Consider the following 15,321-nt stretch of genomic DNA (forward strand, 5'->3'; position numbering starts at 1 on the left):
AAATAGATTCGGGCACGAGAAAATATTAATGTATACTTAATAATTCGTACCAATGTACCAGGCACGTAGAACCAGGGGGTGCTCCTCCACTTTTGACAACGTTCGTTATTTTACCATGTAAATTAAGTTATTTTCACATGCAAAATAAGATATATTGGCGGGTTGTCCCCCTCTTTTGGTGGTAGTAATGGTAAGAATGTAATCTTGAATGAATTGAACAGAGCCCTCTTCTCTGCAATTAAGGAATATGAAGATTAGGGAAGAGACAATTTTAGGCTTATTTTCTGCTTGTGCACAATTTTAGAAGAACATTTCTCCTCCGGCTGTACCAACACTTTGAAATACGATGCCACGTGTCTGCGTACGATTTTAACTCTTTGAAAATTGATAACTAAGCAGTACAAAGTAAATTGGTTTTTTTTTAAAATTGGCACTCACTATGTATAAATTAAGTGGCGGCCGCCAGTTAAATTAATATTGAAATTCTATACTCTGGTACCTACCGACTTCCGCCAGTTAAATTGATATTGAGATTCTATACTCTGGTAACTACCGACTTCCGTACATTCAGTGCAGTGTACCAATTTTTACTGGTTGTATTGTATTGTTTTTTGGCTTTGAGCCTTACGGCTCATCAGCACATTACATATCTAATTACAAAGTATAAACACAAAAGTATACAATATGAAAAGTGGAGTGAATATTGGAGGATGGACATACATGAAGAGAGTTATAAGTAAAGTGTACATAACATATATAGCTTTGCTAAATCGTAAGACTAAAGCACTTTTTCAAAATTTAAACAACTAGAAATTACACCTTTTCTTCGATTGTCATCCAAACATACTGTAAAAGGAAATCTTATACTTCATGTAGAAATGCAGTTTCCAGGGCTGCATGCTCTCTGTCTCTTTTAATTGACATTCTCTGAAGGCAGATATGTAAAAAAAAATAATCTCGATTTCAAATTAAACATAGTAAAACAAAAATGTTGCTGATTACAAATAGATTTGGGGATAGCTTGTTTTGCTAATGCTGAAAATGCACACTCAATGTCGCGCAAGTCAGAATTTTAAACTTTTCAACCATGAGGTGATTTCTATTATTGTCATTGCCGTTAGGAATCATACAATAACCATTTAAAGACACTATCATCAAAAGAATAATATATAGATTGTGACCAGATTCAGTGACACGAAAGATAGAAATAAAGAAATTATTAAATAACTGTAGAGTCCGTGGGAAGTCATTAACTTTGTGTAATTTGGGTCTATGTATACCGGGAGTCGCTTTAGCAATACCCAGGAATTGATAATGCGATACTGATAAAGATTCAGATTGAATAGAATTTATGCTTATCATCTGGGAAATGTGGTTTAAAATAAAAAATAATGCATCGAGTCATTTGTTCCCGTAAGAAGGGGAAAACCAGTATTCTGTTTCAGGAATTTAAATTATTTTTAGCTTGTTTAAATACAGGGCGTACGTAGACAGTGGGGACATTTTGAGAGACCACGAAGGTGAGATATCAGTTGTATGAATTATTCTAGTACTATTAGTATCTACTCATACATCTACTGACTACTGAATTTGGACATGTCAATGTTAAACTATGATGAAAGGTATTACAAGGATTACAAAACAAAATCATTAAAAGTCTAGTTTCGTTTTAGAAATTTTCAATCAGATATGGCAGAAAATATTGAAAATCAAGCGGTATACACTGTACTAAACGTGCTTGACTTTACAATGTTGCATTTTGTAGATGTCTTCGATGGGAAAGGATCCAGTACAACTGATTCGAGATTCTCTTTTATCATATTACCTAGGCAATTCTGAAATCATGAAGTCTCTTGATGCACATCTCAATGTTTTAAGAAGTATATACCAGGTTTATAGTTTGGTAAGAACCTTGTTAATTATCATTTCCACGCCAAAAGTGTGTGTGAAATATTAGACATTTAAGGAGGGATGATACTCTGTACATCGTAATGGCTGACTTACTTTGGGAACTTGGATGAAAATATAACTGTTACTTCAGTTTAGTTTATTTCACTCCAACCATGGGATGGTACACCAGTATACATTGATATCCCTTTCAAATGCAATCGAAACTTTTAAATTTCGAAAGAGTTATTGTACACATTCTTCACTTTTCAACCATATCAGATTTCACTGGTGTGCTATTCCTCCTTAGAACAGAACGTGCTACATGCATTAAAAGAGCTGTTTACATGTACAGTAAAGAAAACGTGTTTAATTGGTTAGGGTATACGTCTGGAGAATTTGGACAAAGAGATACAAGATTTAAAGAAAACGATTAGAGAGACAGGGCATTCCAAACAGGCAAATGCCGAAAGAGCCATCGAAAGCCATCTAGTAAAATTGCAACAGGTAAAAAAGTATGCTTGAGAGAGAGAGAGAGAGAGAGAGAGAGAGAGAGAGAGAGAGAGTCCCATGATTCATGTATATGGGTGTTGCCTAATGAACTTAGAGTGACTGGTTTTTTTTTTTTTGGATTTTTTGTTTGATTTTTTAATGTTAAAGATTAAGAATATAACTCATTTATTGTTGACAACCAAAATTTGGACCTTCAGAGTGCAAGGAGAAGAGCAATATTTTAGCCTTAACTCTGTGTTATGTAAACCAAGACATGTGTCTTTTTATATTTACAAACAAACCAGCAAATTGTTAATTTTGTAATTTACAGCATCTTGATTTTGTACAGTCACAAATTTAACTTCTAAAGACACATTTTACTAAGTGTACTTGAAATATGATATATATAATAAACTTGGATCAAAATCCATTTATTTAGAAAACATCGTAAATAATATAACACACCTCAATCTTTGTTTTCAAAACAAATAATGAACTCTCTATAATATCCTTCTGTCATGATATATAATCCTAATGCTTTGTGAAACCCTTTAAACATATGAAACTGTAGATTTTGTTCATTTAAAGTGAAAAACAAAATTTTGGGGGAAATCGTGAATCAGTCACTTTAAAGGTAAATGTATTTCTTAAGTTGTTTATCAATTTGTTCAAAACAATTTGATATACAAGATAAAATTAACAAAATGGGTAAAACTTTCAAAATGAATGTATTATTTTTAGGAACTGAAGAATAAACACCCTACTTTGTGAGTATACTGCGTGAACAAAATATCGAACATCTGTGGTTTTGTTTACAATGTGGAAGTGATACATGTACATGATGTAACTGCAGGCACTGAAAAGTTACACAGTCAATGTAGAATGCTTCAAATTAATGGGAAGATTTAACAAACAGTGTCATATATAATTGTGGAGAGATGCACAACCATAAATCATTATCTTTACAGAACGAAATGACAAATCACTTTGTAACATTTTGTCAGTAAAACAGTATTTTGGATCATCTACGATTTATAAAAAAAGATGTGAAGTAGTATAATGAAGATAAATGTTATAACACAACGACATGGTTGTTGTGCATTGATTGAGTTGTACTGAAAATAAATATAGGCAAACAACAGACACAGAATGGTTAAAGAACTTAAGAAGAGAACTACTCTCTACTGGAGTGAACATCTCTCTCACAGAGTCAGAGAGTGTGTCAGTGCTGAAAAAAGACATAGATGCTATTGTCAGAGAAATCAAGGGAGGGTAAGTCAATATCCGATATCTTATTTCCTTTTTCTCTGTAATGTACAGATATAATTATATATATGTTAAAGAATCCAAAGGCGAATAATGTTCATAATTCAGTAGAATATTACATAATCCGATTCTCACACCAAAGTCTATGAATTATATACTATAGATTTAAAAAATGTGAAACATTTGTACTTGCAAAATCTACATTTATTACTCGCTGATTCGTAAGAAAAATTATCCTAAGAGGAAAATGTGCTATTCTTGTAAACGTTCCTTTAAAATAAAATGAATTTGTACTATACTGTTTGAATCATGATCAATGACTATATGTAGTCTAATGATATATCCAGTGTTCTTAAGTACATTATGTAAGTGATGAGGCATTACCTATTCCTAAGTATTACACTATTAAAAAAAGTATGCAGTCAGTAGAAGAACAAAACACACAAAAACAGAACTGAATGAGGTCATACCCTCTGTAGTATTTGTGACACTGTTTGATATAAGCCTAGAATACAAGTTAATCTTTAGAGTATATGCTCATGATTTCATGTCAATATGATACTTGTCTATAACGAATAATCGAATGAAAATGGGAAGTTTTATTTTGGAATTTATCATTGTCATTGTTTTTTGAACAAACTAATCAAGTTTCAAATAAAAATAACTATTTAGAAGGCAAGATAGAGACAAAGAAGCAGATTGGATTTCAATGCAACAAAAAAATTTCCCTGCTTCCCAATTAGAAAGTTTACGAACAACATATGTAGACGATTTGCAGAAAGGAAAAACGACAGGACATGAGGAAGAAAACAGTCGGTGTGCTGTTTTTTTTATTTGCAGTGTTTATTTCAATGAAATTGAATATATTGTACATTTACTAATGTGAAGTTACCCATGTTTAAATTTTGCAAGACTGCTGAAAAAAGTACAAGCAATGGGCATCGAGACAGAAAATCTCAAAGCGGAAAATAAAACGTACGTTTATATAGTTCTTCTCAATGCAAGAAATATTTAGTACGGTGACGATACATTTTATGTTCAGCCAGTGAAATATTTAGTACTGCAGTGACGATACATTTTATGTTCAACCAGTATACACATTTTGACAATCTTATAGACTATCATCAAAGATTCAAGAGCAAGAGATGCAACTTCATAGAGAAAAATCAGAAATCGGTGATATCAAGGGCAGGTCTCTAGCTATGCGTACCAACAATGCCAATCACGAGTGTGAACGACTGAAAAGAGAAGTGGAGGGTCTACGACATTTAAATACGAAGTTGGTTGGGGAAAAGAACTACTGGATTACTAGGTATATGACACATTTTTAGTTCTGTTCACTATGCTAGTAAACTTGGATACCATATCTGAAAGCACCAACAATAACATATAATCAATCCCTACATCATTTTGATTTGATTTGATTTGATTTTCAAGAGAAGGATTTTTGTAAGTAGGATGGTACAGCGTTTTAACACACCAACATAAAGACTGAATTTTATTACTATGGATGTTTCCCATCACAAGTTCTTTAAACCACCTCAGTTACGGATGATAATCCTTTCGAATCACGCTGTCAATTCTTTAAACTTGGATTTAATAACATAAGCATTAAACAACATTCTTAGTCAATAAAAAGTTTAGTCGTGTATTTCATTATATTTCGAGTTCAAGTCTACACAATATATTTTTAACAAATCCACTTATTCTATTGCACGAAAACGTGAAAAAGAAACCCGAACAGTGATCGATCTCAATAATACCATAAAGAATATACAATTGTAAGTATGACAAACATAGACCCCTGAAAAATCCGTAGTCAAATTCAGTACGTAAAGAACAGCGTAACAATTTGTAATGCAACACGTTAGACCGCATTCACCCTAACGATAAGTTGTGTTTGCAAATTAGATTATTCTTACAACCATAGACTTTGAAACCTCTGTAACATCATGTTAAGTGCGACCCGTCAGTAGGGAATGGTTCTTTCTCCTAGGCACCTAACCCTACTCTTAATTTCGTATAATTTCTAGGATTATTTAGGTTGATCACGTTTCGCTATCTTCACTTTTTTATTTGTAGACTTAGTGAAATCGCAGGGGCCAAAGTCACAGAAGGAAACCCTTCCATCAAAGACTTGAGTGACCCAAACAGACCGATCAAACTGGCAGAACGTTTTGGAGAAATTTATGACGGACCTTGGACTGATCTTTTAGAAGAGTGCACAAAACAGGCTAAAAGCAGTGAACAAGGAAACAAACTTGAAAAAGAGGCCATCACAGAAATGTTGATACTCTTAAAAGTAATTTTCTTTGTCTAACAATGAATTTCATAATATATAATACGCAAGGATTTCATAGACTGGTATGAATTCACCTTTGTATGACATTTCTCTAGCACGTGCCCAAGCTCTATTCTGCGTTGTGGCACCTAAATATTAAGGATTAATGGTACCTCAACGAGAATCATTTCTTGCATCGGAACGAAACTTTGAGAATACAAATTTTATAATGAAATGCATGATATGATATATCGTAACTGTGATTTTGTAAGTTTGCGTTGACGCACGCTGAATTCGTTGTTTTTTATGGTTGATAGATTGATTGAATAATGTTTAACGTCCCTCTCGAGAGTATTTCACTCATATGGAGACGTCCTTTTTGTGAACAACTCCATAAAATTAGCTGATGAAATAACACACTTTAAAAAAAAAAAGAGGATAAGGAAGAAATACAGAGGATTTTATGGAGCAAGTTGATGTCCACTAAAATTAACGAAACCAGAGTATTTAGGATACTTTCGTAATTTCAGTGACATTTTCTTATCTGATTGATTTATTATCTTTTGTAGGATATTTCATCTGTTTGTATCGATATGGCAGAACAGATAATGAAAGACATAGGTAAAGCGCTAAGATTAACAGACGAGGTAAAGTTTAATTAACAGTTTTACTGCTGTAAAGTAGAGTATCAATAATGTACATGTAGTCAATGTCAAAGTTGTTCAAATGATATCCCGTAACATTTTAATGTCGAGAATTAATCGGTCTTCTTCGTTTGCTAACATGTTTATCTTTTGTGTATACACTGATTCTCTTTTCTCCGGTTCTCTTTGGTAATCTTCAAGTAAACCTTTTACAATACATGTAACTATAGATAACACTTTTTGACAGTCGTCTGTATATTTTGTTTTATTTCTTGTAGATTTTTGTAATCGTTGCCAAGTTCTCTTCGGTTTATATATCATCGTCTGAACTTTCTGTGCTTTCCATTTTTTGTCTATTTTGATTTTTTAAAGAGGTCTGTTTTTCATTTGCTAATTTACTGGTTTTAATAATTGCTATAAATGCACGAAAAACGTATCCCGAGACAGGTATGTTTGCTCCTACAATGGATAGTAAACAGTACTCAAGTTCTTGCGAAATTTTGAAATTTTCTTTTGACAAAAGGAAAAACGTCTTCAGGTTTTCATATTTTCACATCGATAACACATTCACTTTGGAATTGATTATATACTCCGTTATTTATTTTTAATTTCACATTCATAAGATAGTAAATGTAATATAAATCATCTAAAACAGACATACATACAGTGAAATTATATTTTGTGTACACAGTCTTGTTTGTGACGCGGCGATATTTTCCACACAAAAACGTAACGTTGATGCATTGTGACGTCATCAGTTTAAGAGGATACTGATCTGGAATCAGAAAATCGGATCACACTCTGTGAAATCAACAGTATCAAAAACCGATACATTGATGGGTATATAATAATATAAAGATATAAATATAAACAATAAAATGTCTTTCTTATGCGGGTTATGCATTTTTTCTGCAATGCTAGTTACCTTCATCACCCGATGAAACAACAAAGAAAGCATTTTATTGTTTGAATATTGGTCATAACCAGGGAAACGATATATATGACGTCATATTCCTAGGCACCTGATCTCACCTCAGGTATATCCAGGGGTCCGTGTTTGCCAAACTTTCCATTTAGTATTGCTTATAGGAGTTATGAGATTGATCAGTGTTCGTTATCTTCGCCTTTCATTCAATGTTTTGATGTCATAATACAAATGATGCTGTGGCGGATCTAAATGATCAGCAACAGAAAATACAAATCTCTGATCTTTCCACATTAAGTGGCAATCACTCTCTCATTGAAATTCCTTGGTATACCCGACCCCTGGTGACACCTCTCTTCGTGTCTTCTTTATCTTTTGATAGGGTTAGTTTAGCGTTGCAAGAACACACAAGTCGAAAATCAACCAATTATGACGTCACTTTGCTTAAAATATGACCGGGAATTTGTACTTGTACAAGTTTATGAAAAGAATAATTGTAATCTTGACATCAAATGATCATGGTCAGACATATTAGTCATTGGTTCATAATTTGTTCCTTCTTAACTCACGACAGAATATCAGCTATGAATTGAGACAAACGATGGCTGGCTTGAGGCGACTGGCATTACAGACAAGTATTGAAACTTTAAAACAGGTACAGCAGCACACACGTTTATGAATGAAATTTATGAATCTTTTACATAGCGTGAAACATAATTTATTACGTAGATGTGCATGGGAATTTCGTTCAATGAAGATGAATAAAAATGAAATAAACATTTAAATGGGCTAATTTCTGACATATTTTCAGGATTGTATAAACACATTGATGAAAAAGAGAAAATCAACGTTATTTAATCTAAAACCATCCAAACCATTCATTGAATCATGCACGGAAATGTGTTGGTTCATGACGATGCAACAGCCACCGATGGTGTTTTATTTTGGAGGACACAAGAAAAACACACAGTTGGAGAGGGATTATTTCCAGTTTTATACAAAGTCAGGAAGTTTACTAGACTTCGTTGTTTGACCGGCTTTAAAACTGCACGAAAATGGACCACTGCTACGGAAAGGTGTGGCTGAGCCACTGACAGAAATGAAGCGATGAAAGGAAAAGATATTCCACATGTAGCAGGCTATATCGATAGACTTTTGTTGATATTCTGATATTATTCAATATTTACAGTGGTCCATTTGACAAGGTATAAAATCAATGACCAGACAGACAACATGAATAGTTTTGTTGTTGTTGTATATTTGGTACCTGACGATGTCTATTTTATCCTATTAGAACGTATCAATTATAATACTGACATAACAGTGTACATATCAACTCAGACAGTCCACATGTATGTACTGCAAATGCTATAAGGGTGTATGAAAGTCATTAGCACATTTCACATGGTTTATTTTTATCTACATATATGATAAGTGCAAATTTGTATACGAAAGTTGAGAGTTGTGCTTAATAATCAATCAGATGTCATTACAACTTGACCACGTTGTACTTAAATTCAATATTTCGCTGCTTCATATGCAAGATTGGCTTAACTACCGTTCTATAATTTCCATAATAGATGCACCATGAAAAATTAAAAAATCTCAATCTAAGAATTTAACGTAATGACAAAATATGTCATAAATAAATTATGTTTTAGTGTTAGTTGTGACTTTTGCACATGAAATTGTGATAATTTTTACACATATAATGGCTGTTCCTACTACAGGCATAAAAGTTTCCAAGGTGCTTTGATGCCTATGAAAATAATGTCGATGTAGAGATCTCTGTTGAAATTATTGAGATAGTGAGTTTCAAGTGCAATTTATAGGTGAAACTTTAAATGAAGTTTACCTAATCTCTGGATTTGAACCGAAGTTATACTACCACTATTTCACGAAGCGTCTGCTTTTGCTTCGGTGAGATTTTCTAACGGATTTGTCCATTCTTCGAGCTAAAGTTCACTAAAGTGCTCAGCAACTTTTACTGGTCTGTTAATCAGTTGTGTTTGAGTTGTTGTCTTTCAATTTAGCACCCGCAATGCGGCTGAGTCTGAAATAAAAGGGAAGACTATGAACTCGTTTTTAAGATATATCCTGAATTAGCAGAAATTGGTTGAAATGAAGATTTTTTTCAATATTTCGTGTCATTTTAATTATTGAAAACAACAGTGATGATTACATGTAATAATTATACACAAAGTGTTTGTGGAATTGTACAAGGAGAATATTTGGATAAAAAGGTCACTAAGAATCAATCAAACGACAGGAGAGTTACCTGTTCAAAAGCTGATCCCTGCTTTCTTTTAATGCGACAATTTTTGCTTTATAATCTTCAATTTCTCTGAAAATATTTTAATGTGATAACATAATCTTAACAATAATATTTAATGCATGGGCTGTCATCAATCTCACAAATCCCACAAAGAACAATATTGAGAGCAGGGAAAACAGGGACTCCTGGAAAATCCAGAAATGGGATTATTGCCTAGGCTATAAACATTCCAATAGAATAAAATGAATTCAAACCGTTGTGAATCGTCTTGTTTGTGTGCCATTTTTAAAAATATTTTCAGTAAATCTTTATGGTATTTCTGAAGTATGTGGTTGAACTCCTCGTCACAGTCAATAAGGTCTACAGAAAGGTCAAATGACATTGTCATGGTCTTATTTTCAAGTTCTGTCAACAGGCCATCCATCAAGAGAAACATCACAATGTTACAATTTTGGTAAAGAGCTACAAGCTCTTTCTGATATCCATTTAGAATCAATTCAATATCAATAGCAGTAAAGATGATGTTATTTAAAGGTTTTAAACATAAATGGTAGATACCAAGCTTGGCCTCGCCCTGGAGTCACAACCTCTACGTCAGGAATCGTGAAATTTACGTTTTTGTAGAGTTCTTCTTACTCTACATGACCATGCAATTAGTTTTTGTTTTACAAATGTGCCGTTTGAAAATTGGTCCGTTTTTGACAATTTTTGCCCTGTCCCTAAGGCCCAAACCTTTTCAAATTTTCATGGCACCACAGGGGATGGCAATTAAAAAAACAACACAGATTTTCTGTTCCCCGCCATGTCGATTTATTTGTGCAATCTCAACATGACACGTCATGTGACGGCGTAATTTAAATTAAATTGCAGAATGTATCACAGAGGTGGCTGGCGATGACCATCATTTTAGTTGGCATCATATAACCATCTCCCAGCATTTGTATGTTTATCTTCAATTTACATTAAACCACCGTGTACATGCCTTGAAAATAATTAATTTGTTGCTGTTTCACACACTCTCTCTTATCTTTCTCTCACTGACACAATTTTTTGTTTGGTCACCGAAGAGCTGATCCAAAATTTTTGTTTTTTTGTATTGGATCAGCTCTTTGGACGAATAAGGCATGTCCTAATTCGCTCCACTTTTAACATTGATTGGCAAGCCTAAAGACAAAAAAACCCATGTAGTCTGCGTTGTAAATACGTTTGTAGATTAGTGTAGTTGCAGTGCTAGATGTATTTATATGTAGTTTTTATTATTATTCTCTGTTAATATGTAATTCTTTTCGTTTATCCTGAAGAAGGGACGGGTCGTCCCGAAAATTTGACAATCTGGTTGTTCGTGTTCGTGTCGTTGGTCATTTTAGTGCTTTGTATATATATATATATATATATATATATCTAATCCAAATAGAAAGAGTTGATATCACACAGTCAAAATAATTCAATAAAAAAGCAGGAAAATATGCAGTTCCAAAATATATTTAAATCACTAGCGCTTTCTGGATTTTAACATCCATCCTCAGGTGAATACAAATATTGAATATCAAGTTGTTTATCTTAGAGACGTATATTGTGACGTCATGACTTCATGATAGTCTTTGCGAGGAGGGAATAGATACATGACATCATAATACAAAAGTATTAAAAAGTATACAAAAATATGATTGTATTGATCTATTCCCTCCTGAATATAGGTGAAGTTAGGGACCAGTCAATATTTATTAGGGGTTGGGACCGGCGCATTCCATATTTCCATTTTTTAAAACCGTATGTCCTATCTTCTAAAAAATAAAAAAAAGTTGCTGTCCTATCTCAGATGTGTAATAAAATAAGTGTGTGTCCTATCTAATAATATAATATGTATGATTAAACAACATTTTACTTCATTTTAAAAATCTTTGATTCAGAAGTTCTTCATAGTTATCACTTAAAATTTGTCTCTCCATCGTTATATCAACGGAGGGATTCAAACTCCTGAGAAACATTTGTTAACTTTGTCATGTTGATTCGGTAATTTGTCAAGTGAAGTTAGAAATCTCATTATTTTCATCTTTTTGTTAAATTGTTGTTTAAAGTGCAATGTACAGTTTGCATATTTTTTAATTACTGTTCTACTGAATTCTTTTCTCATGTACTTTAATACAAGTAATTTTTACATCTCAGTATTTTCTATGAAAGGTGAAGATAACTAACAGTGATCAATCTCACACCTCCTATAAGCAATACAAATTTAAGAGTTGGGGAAACACGGACCCCTAGATATACCAGAGGTAGGATCAAGTGCCTAAGAGGAATAAACATTCCCTGTCGACAGGTCACACTCTCCATGAACCCTACATCTCGAAATTAATTCGCTGTTCCTATTCAATGTAATGAAAATAAATGAAACACTACAATTTTGCGTGATTATTACATGCACTAAGTTTGTCCACGAATATCAACACATATGAATGCGGCTGCGAACATTCTTAAATTCTTTCCTTAATAAAAAACTATGTATTTCTTGAATAATATTTTCTTTTTCTTGGTTAGCACACAATGTCATGAGCTTTCTTATTCAGGTACAAAGTTTCTTATTAAAATTTTGTATATTTAGTATCAGAATCAAATAAAACAAATTACATATGTGATGTTATTTCAAGAAAAACTGACATGCAAGTTTTGCTCTGGGGTTATGATCCTAATGAGAGCAATGTTTTTGCAAAGACACGCCTATTTGAACTTAAAGATTGAAAAAACAATTAACTTAAAAATCATTCTATATTTTTCAAACCTTGGAATGATATAACCGTCCTAGTGACCTATTCTTTGCATTACACATAATATTTGCTTTTATGATTAGCTTTTAATACAATAATTTTATTGTATGTTCTCCGATAGTTTTGCATATTCAAGGTGGCATTTTTCCACCTATCAACCAATGACTTCTCACAGCATATGATAACCCACCATTTACAGATTCATAAATAACTACTCTTTTATCTACTGAGGGGGTTTCAACCAATGCATCGGGCGGAAATTTTAATCATTATGTGCGGAGAAATGTTACGATTTCATTTCCAAATGTTGTTATTTATTCTATTGCCATATTCAAGATTTCATCGAAATGAAATGTTATGAATTATACCGTCGTGTGACGTGGCAATTTTCAAAACCACGTTATTAACAGGAGCATAACGCCATGATGAATGTTTTTCGTTGATGCAGGTATCAATTAACTTGTGTTAGATTTAAAATGACAACAGTAATTTTGATAGCTAATAAACTTTGTTAACATTTGCATCAAGGCAAAAGAAATACTATAACAACTAAAAAAACAAACAAACTATGACCTTATGCTATTGATCATCACTCACATTGTTTTCAAAATTCTACCAAATTTTTTTTAAAACAATATTTTATTATGTATGAAACATAAATGGATTAGGCAGCAGGCTTGCAGCCTATATAAGCCTTCTCCAAAAATTTATTGACTTCAGATTGATCCCCGTCATTGAGTTAATTTGTAAATGAAAATTTCTACATGATTTTATTAATTTGTGTGAAAATCCTGTTAGAAACAGAAGAAGAAAAATACTGTTGTGCAAAATTGCTTTCCATCTAGACTTTTTCACAAAGGAGACACTATTTTATTTGTCATGTGAGAGTCACGACAAAGATAATCTAAAGTTTGTGGATGTTGGTCTAGCTGATGGACAGCTTTGGTTCTCTTCACAAGTCGTTGGTTGGTGGGTGCATATTAAGATACAATTATTAGTATGTCCGACTGATTAGAGTTTTTTATGAAGTTTTATGAACCGGCCACCACTTTGACCAATGACACAGAGAAAATAGTCAAACTTTTGGGATAATTATATGAGGAGAAAAATTAAACAAAATCATCATAAACAGGACTATTTCTACACTAAACTTCTATTATCTACAATAAACAACATAATTATTGGGTTTTCCCCCCCGGATTTGACATAAAACTGCATGAAACATCCAGTTGATCATACTAATTGTAAAGATGATATAAAAAACATTAATATAGGTATTTGAATTTTAAAAAAATCATTTTCAGAAAATTTACGAATTAATTCATAGCGATATTATTTGCTCCGATATTCAGCGGCATTTTCAGTCGATCGCAATACGTTTCTTCTTTGAAATACAGGTATATCACATTAAAAAAAGTCTTGCTTAAGTTCTTCTATTTCTTGCTGCTTTTTCTTATTGGATGACTAACTATCCGTAACACGATTTATATGTAGATAGCTACCTAATCATGAATGACTAACTATCCGTACCTGTTATGGTCTCGCCTGAGGTCTTCTATTTCTTGCTGCTTTTTCTTATTGTTCTTCTTTATGTGCCAATAATATTGTTCTACATCCATCTTCTCTTTTTTCGCCAGTTCAAAATTTTGACTTGCTTGTTGAAGTCTAAAATATTGAATCTTACTAAATAAAGGAAGATATCTGGATACATTTACATTTAGCATCCATTTCATTATGGCTTACATGTAGATATTGGTGTACCTTGCATCATTGGGGAAACCTCAAAGTGGTCAAAATTTCTGTTTTGTGTTTACATTTATATTGGTCATGTGGTAAATGGGTTTATTTGGACTACCCAACTGTAGATATTGGTGTACCTTGCATCATTGGGGAAACCTCAAAGTGGTAAAAATTTCTGTTTTGTGTTTACATTTATATTGGTCATGTGGTAAATGGGTTTATTTGGACTACCCAACTGTCGTAAAGCATTTGCTGTCTTAATCTAATGCACTTTTCACAGAATGAAATTTAAGTAGTGCATATTCAATTCATCTTTGGAAGTTCAACTCCAAAGAACCAGGGAATTGTTGACATCACATTATCAAGGTTTTTTAAATATTACACATGTCTATAATTATCCATGAGAACTACGAAAAAATGAAATAATTATTCAAGTCATACAACTCACAGTCGGCAATTATATTGTTTATGTACGAATTTACTACTCTTTAATAGTAATTCGAACCCAAGAGATATAATTGCCTGTAATACCACTGCTCTAAGTATCTTTATTCCATCTGTGTGTCGAGGATTTGTACAATACATCTCCCTTTATTATTAGAGTACTAAGTATCTTTAATTCCATCTGTGTGTCGAGGATTTGTACAATACATCTCCCTTTATTATTGGAGTACTAAGTATCTTTAATTCCATCTGTGTGTCGAGGATTTGTACAATACATCTCCTTTTATTATTAGATTACTAAGTATCTTTAATTCCATCTGTGTGTCGAGGATTTGTACAATACATCTCCCTTTATTAGTGGAGTACATACATTCATATCAGCAGACTATGCTTGTTTGTTTGCTGATTTACACCCACGCCAGAATATTTCACTCGGCCATAAACAGATCACCACATACATAAACAGATCACCACATACATAAACAGATCACCACATACATACACATATCACCACATACATAAACAGATCACCACATACATAAACAGATCACCACATACATACACAGATCACCACATACATAAACAGATCACCACATACATAAACA

At 32.9% G+C, this 15,321-nt stretch overlaps 2 protein-coding genes across 9 annotated transcripts in view; one reads left to right on the forward strand and one right to left on the reverse strand.

The window, feature by feature from the left end:
• The first annotated feature begins 1,223 nt into the window (after positions 1-1,223).
• On the forward strand, positions 1,224-9,635 carry LOC125682418 (centrosomal protein of 128 kDa-like). Of its 4 annotated transcripts, none has more exons than XR_008800688.1 (12): positions 1,224-1,520; positions 1,766-1,903; positions 2,269-2,394; positions 3,121-3,146; positions 3,511-3,651; positions 4,318-4,461; positions 4,558-4,620; positions 4,763-4,957; positions 5,728-5,947; positions 6,496-6,547; positions 8,070-8,150; positions 8,307-8,339. XR_008800688.1 is itself a non-coding variant. In XM_048922985.2 (12 exons), exons 2-12 carry the CDS (start codon positions 1,766-1,768, stop codon positions 8,526-8,528), a joined length of 1,434 nt encoding a protein of 477 aa, XP_048778942.2. In that variant the 5' UTR covers positions 1,376-1,520; the 3' UTR covers positions 8,529-9,635. The 4 variants fall into 4 exon arrangements, 3 of the variants coding, with proteins under 3 accessions (XP_056013044.1, XP_048778942.2, XP_048778944.2); XM_048922985.2 differs by having other exon boundaries at positions 1,376-1,520; positions 6,496-6,573; positions 8,307-9,635; XM_048922987.2 differs by having other exon boundaries at positions 1,501-1,622; positions 6,496-6,573; positions 8,307-9,635.
• LOC125682417 (myosin-2 heavy chain, non muscle-like) overlaps positions 8,890-15,321 on the reverse strand; it is a 29,089-nt gene continuing 22,657 nt past the window's right edge. For all 5 annotated transcript variants that reach the window (XM_056157065.1, XM_056157068.1, XM_056157066.1 and 2 more), the window contains 3 exons: positions 14,063-14,197; positions 9,774-9,839; positions 8,890-9,548 (listed from right to left, as the gene is read on the reverse strand). In XM_056157065.1, coding sequence (XP_056013040.1) covers positions 9,491-9,548; positions 9,774-9,839; positions 14,063-14,197 — 259 coding nt within the window. In that variant the 3' untranslated portion in view covers positions 8,890-9,490. The remainder of the gene's footprint in view (positions 9,549-9,773; positions 9,840-14,062; positions 14,198-15,321) is intronic.

The sequence above is a fragment of the Ostrea edulis genome, chromosome 2 (assembly GCF_947568905.1).
Source record: "Ostrea edulis chromosome 2, xbOstEdul1.1, whole genome shotgun sequence".
In the NCBI taxonomy this organism is placed as follows: domain Eukaryota; kingdom Metazoa; phylum Mollusca; class Bivalvia; order Ostreida; family Ostreidae; genus Ostrea; species Ostrea edulis.

What these genes read in the sequence shown, in the direction of transcription:
- LOC125682418 (XM_048922985.2), top strand. Translation starts at nt 1,766, where the DNA reads ATGTCTTCGATGGGAAAGGATCCAGTACAACTGATTCGAGATTCTCTT. An exon ending in CTCAAAGCGGAAAATAAAAC is followed by an intron (nt 4,621 to 4,762) that starts GTACGTTTATAT and finishes ACAATCTTATAG; the next exon opens with ACTATCATCAAAGATTCAAG. An exon ending in GTATTGAAACTTTAAAACAG is followed by an intron (nt 8,151 to 8,306) that starts GTACAGCAGCAC and finishes ACATATTTTCAG; the next exon opens with GATTGTATAAACACATTGAT.